General features: G+C 33.8%; 1 protein-coding gene across 3 annotated transcripts in view; it reads right to left on the reverse strand.

The window, feature by feature from the left end:
- The window catches only part of LOC117112885 (nuclear receptor subfamily 2 group E member 1-like), a 15,309-nt gene that overhangs the window by 3,915 nt on the left and 6,274 nt on the right, over positions 1-5,120 (reverse strand). For all 3 annotated transcript variants that reach the window (XM_033256097.1, XM_033256099.1, XM_033256098.1), the window contains exons 3-4: positions 472-845; positions 54-267 (exon numbers count right to left, since the gene is read on the reverse strand). In XM_033256097.1, coding sequence (XP_033111988.1) covers positions 54-267; positions 472-845 — 588 coding nt within the window. The remainder of the gene's footprint in view (positions 1-53; positions 268-471; positions 846-5,120) is intronic.

Here is a 5,120-nt window from a genome sequence, read left to right on the forward strand (position 1 = left end):
GTGTTTGGGGCCGGGGAGAAGTGAGGGTTAAGTGGGTGGTGACTGCATCTTACCTGGCCTAAATAATGTTATGGCCTTTAAACAAGCATACTCTGTGAAATCTACACGAAAGGTGCGTAAGCGCATAAGTACTTCTCTTAACGTCCTCATTTCGTCTGATTCTGGTTTGTCTGCAATTTCTATTGAGTTTGAATCGAGAAGAGGCACTGACCACTGAGCCATGCCCAGAAGGAAAATGTCCCTCCATCCTTCTTCGAGTAATATAACCTAAATCAAGAGAAATAACAAGTTCATTTAATAATAATAATTAACGCAAATCATGCATTTTATAACACTAGACAATCAAAACCAACTTTTCCTCTTGCTTGTTCAGCTACCGACGAGCTGTATGGATAGCGATTCTTTTCCCTTCATCCCTTCAAAATTAATTACGAAAAGTTTATATATAATATGAAAACTAGGCTATCTTACCTGGTCCCTATAAGGTAGAATGCGGAATGACGGAATATGCTTAGCCCACTTAACGGACAAGAAGAGTAGTCGCGCCGTAATTTCGGCAACGCTCTCATGATTGGTGCCGTCATTTTCGATCTTTACCTCCCTCCTAGACGTATCAATGTGTAGCGGGTTCATGTTGAACTGTTCCGCCGTAAGTAGACTGTGGTAGAACGTCCCGTAATATGTCATGGCGGGATGGCTGGTGTGTACCACGGATGAGACGATATGGGTTGGTGGACTGGGTGAATGGTCGGTACTCCCTGGTGACGTGCGGCCCCCAGCGGTCGATGCTGTCGAAGATGTGTCCAGAGTCTTTGGCTTTCGTGGTCCTCGTTCATGTTGAACCGCTGAAAAATTTTTAAAATTACATATCATCCTGGTTGTCCTATTTGTGTTCGAAGATGTGGGTTCGAATCCCGATGGGGATTTTTTTTTAATTACTATATTCCTATTCAGGCCTATTAATTGTTCATTTAATAAGAACAATAAGCTACCAACTTCGAAAGTTATCAACTTAGCACAATGTACATTTAATACCGCAACTTAAACAAAAATAGGGTTTCGCTGCTGTTACTGTATTAATGAATATCTCTATGAAGTCAATTAGAGTTTTTGTACATTAGCGTGTAATGACACAAGTTTGACTTGGTACGCTTCCATACACAACTCGCTCACACATTTCTATCCTTGGGATAACGATTTTCAATTGGCGAAAATTTACCTTGAAATGGCAGCGAAAGGTCAAATATTATTCTATCAATCATGCCATTTATTCAAATAGACGAATTAAATTAAATGTCGATTGAAATGAAATGATTTGTTTAATTAACTTTAAGAGGTGATCGCAAGGTTCAATACCGCTTTTTCACGCTTCGGATCACTGATACTCTTCAAAAAAACTTTGTTGAGGATAGACTTAAATAGGACTATATGATGATGGTGATAAATATTATTGATTAATAATAATAATAATAATAATAAAATATAATAATAATAGTTTTAAAACAATAACATTAATTGTTATTATAATAATAGTAATACGTATAACATAAATGAAGAAGATATTAATAATAATAATTATTATTAATACTAGTAATACTAATAAAATTAATAATGATAAAAATTGAAATAAATGATAATAGTTATGATAATTACGATGACTGACGATGATAATGATAAAGGAGAAGGAAAAAAGAAGGTGATGATGAGGAGGATGATGGTGGTGGCAGTGGTGGTGGCAATAAATGTGATGGTAATGAGGAATAGGAGGACGATGATGATGATGTTGTTGCTGATGAAGATGATATGTGACGATACTGATGATGGTGATGATGATGATAATGATAAATTATGGATTTGGCCACCTGACCACATCTGATGAGCCTCACAGTGAAGATGTCAGTAATGAATGGAAGATAGTGTCCTAACCTTACAGCAAAAAAAAATGTAATCCTAAATGTTCTGTAATCTAAATTTTCTCAAAAGCAATCGGTAATACATTTGATGAGCGTTTAATATATTTGCCAGTAGAGTATCGGATAGCAATACTTATTCTTGTGGTATGTTGCTAAAATCGCCCAATCAATTTCAACACTCGATTGATGACACGGGACCGACTTGTCATAATTATTGATATTTAGGGTTGTATGTTTGTTCAACTGTTTTCTACGCACAGCTTTACCCACAACTTCGCTCTACTGCTTATTTAGATCGATAAGAAAAAGCTAAAAAGCTCGCTACAAGCTCATGGCCAATCATCTGCAAACAAATCAGCAGAAATGTATCCATGTCTGGGATATTCCCTTACCTATTGCGCGTTGATTCAAATGATAAAGGAATCGAAAGAATAGTTAATCGATATAGCTACTTAAAGTGAAAACGGTTAGTGATGTTTTCACACTTGACAGCGATTGGCCGGGCACTTGCTGTCATCCGCTACGAGTATTCAATTCATCTCGCGTGCCACCAGTTAATTAAAATCCAGCCAATTATCAGTTGATGGCATCCAAATTTTATACCTTTTACCAAAGGATTCTAATCTTTCAAAAGTTAGGCCTACATCATAAAATGTTTGGTAATGTTACTGGTAATGGTTTATTGGTGATAGTTAATAATTACAAGTTTTATTATATATCATTTATTTCGAGCACTAATTTTCTATTATTTGCCTATTTTTTCACATTCATATGGTGTTTAGTTCTACGCTAGAAGCTAATAATATATATATATATATATATATATTTATATAATTAATTATATATATATATATAATTAAAACGGAACAGTAGAGAAAATCCGATCAGAATGACAAAATAAACTAAGCATCCACTGGAAGGAATCCCAATATCTGCAGACGGATCCGTTTCGGCCTTCCAAGCCTCATCAGTGCAGCTAGAAAGACAGATACAGCTGTATTTTTGTCACTTGTTAATTTGTTTATTTTTATTAGGTAATTAAACCGTCACGACAACAGTTTTCAGAGCTAGCATGTATGAAATATAATCAATGCAGATTGGCTTGTTACAGTCCAAGTTGTTAATCATTGTAAAATCAGAACAAGGGAACAACACTCGATCGCTCGAAACAACATGCGAGTGTTAAGTCACGTGACAATCAATTCTGAAAGCCCCATCCGTGTGTCAAAAAGTCGATAAAAATTTGACACATCAATGTTGGTCTATGAAGTGCGACAACTACACATCAAATGACGTCATTGTCTAAAATAATCAATCGATATGTCTATACGCGGTTTATAAATTCAAAATTTACCAGAAACATAATAGGCCTAGGCGTGTTTGTAATGCATTTGATCAATTATAATAGTAATCTCTTGTTGACTGAATAAATAATTACATGAAATGTTAGTGTAACAAAACATTTTGTTCATACTAGAAAGCTATGTAATTATCAATTCAATATAGGCCTAAGCCTACAATAATTCGCATTTTCTCTTTGTTGAATGAATAATCTTGAAAAATTAAGTCTAACGTTTAAAATTAATTTGTTCTGTATATTTTAATTGTTTAATATAAATTACAAAACATTCATTTATAGCAACTATTTTCTTATGTTATGAACCGTTATGGCCACTAATAACCGATCAACTACAAATTAAAAAAATAGGCAATTATTGTATAGGCCTAATCAAGGACAGTTACCAGTTTTAAGTCCTTGATAATTACCATGCCAATAATGACTATTGTAAGTGTCATAAGTAAAATGTTATTCAATGTATATAACATTGATGTATGAATGAGAAATAAATGTGGGAGGATCCCACTAAACACAAAACAAAAATATATTGAATGATTGATGTTGCTCTGAGGGTGAAAAGAATCAATGTTAAGAACACAGAACATTTAGCCATAGACATAGAAGTAAACTTATACTAATATCTTCATGGGAATATGTATTACGATTGGTCAACACCTGTCATTACGTCATCACGTTCCGCTGTACATGATTTCTTAATATACATGTATACAGTATTCTATTAAACCATTCAACTGATGGTTAATATTAAATCTCTCATGCGAACGAAACATAAGCACTTGCGGTAGCTAATCAATAAACACGATCCCCTAATTTATATTCAACATCTTAATCTTAAGCGGTAACAGTGTTTTCTATATTTTTGAGGGGTTCGGTTTCGAATCTATTGAACCACTACCAAGGTGTGTAAACATAAGTCAGACGATCGACTCCTCGAGATAAGGCCGCGGGGAATGCAACGACTAACTGACCTGGGTTTGTTGAGTAAATTGCAGATTCTATACTTCCACTGATTTGCGCAAACACTGAACGCTGTAATGATGGGCTTTTAACTCAAACCAAAATCGGTTGAGAAATCGAAAAATCAATCAGAAGAAACAAGTAAGCACGTGTTTTGGTATGTTCGCGTGCGATTATTTTACAATTGGGCTCTTAATATCTTGTATCGTTATTGAAGGTAAAACCAATCGGAATGTATAACTTAATTAAATCATTATTTTTTTGTTATTTACTTTACAATCATGCATTAGGCCTACTAACTTATTAGAAGAGGAATATTGGGAATTATACTCTCGTTTTATTATTCGGATAATAATAAAATATGGTGGTTTTTGCTGGTAAACGAAAATGATTTGAATAGTTTATCGAATATTAAGTTATTTTTCACGACATAGATACACAAATTGAAAAAGGTTTCAAATATAATTAACATTATTGATAATAATTATTTTAAAACTACCTTCGGGTTATAGCATGATATTGATACATTGTATGAATGGTTCTTTAAATTAAAATCTTCTACGTCGTACACTTCGAAAAGTAGGAAGATTGAAAAGGTCTTAGAAAAAAATTATCGAGAATTGAAAAAAAAGAAGAAAATACGGCTTTACATGTTCCTGATTTAATATAAGCTGGTACCCTATCAATCTACACACATCAGCTTGCTTTAAAGGCAAATAGAAACCTAGGAATGGCGACCAGCAAGTCTTTTCTATTAGAAAATAAGCTGAGGACACAGGAAATCTGGCTTAAGGTTCTCAAATGAAAGGAATACCATAATATACTAGTAGGTAGAAGCAACTATATATATATATATATATATACATATATATATATATATATATATATAG

The sequence above is a fragment of the Anneissia japonica genome, unplaced genomic scaffold (assembly GCF_011630105.1).
Source record: "Anneissia japonica isolate Jap-2015-1 unplaced genomic scaffold, ASM1163010v1 scaffold287713_len945575_cov184, whole genome shotgun sequence".
Taxonomy (NCBI): domain Eukaryota; kingdom Metazoa; phylum Echinodermata; class Crinoidea; order Comatulida; family Comatulidae; genus Anneissia; species Anneissia japonica.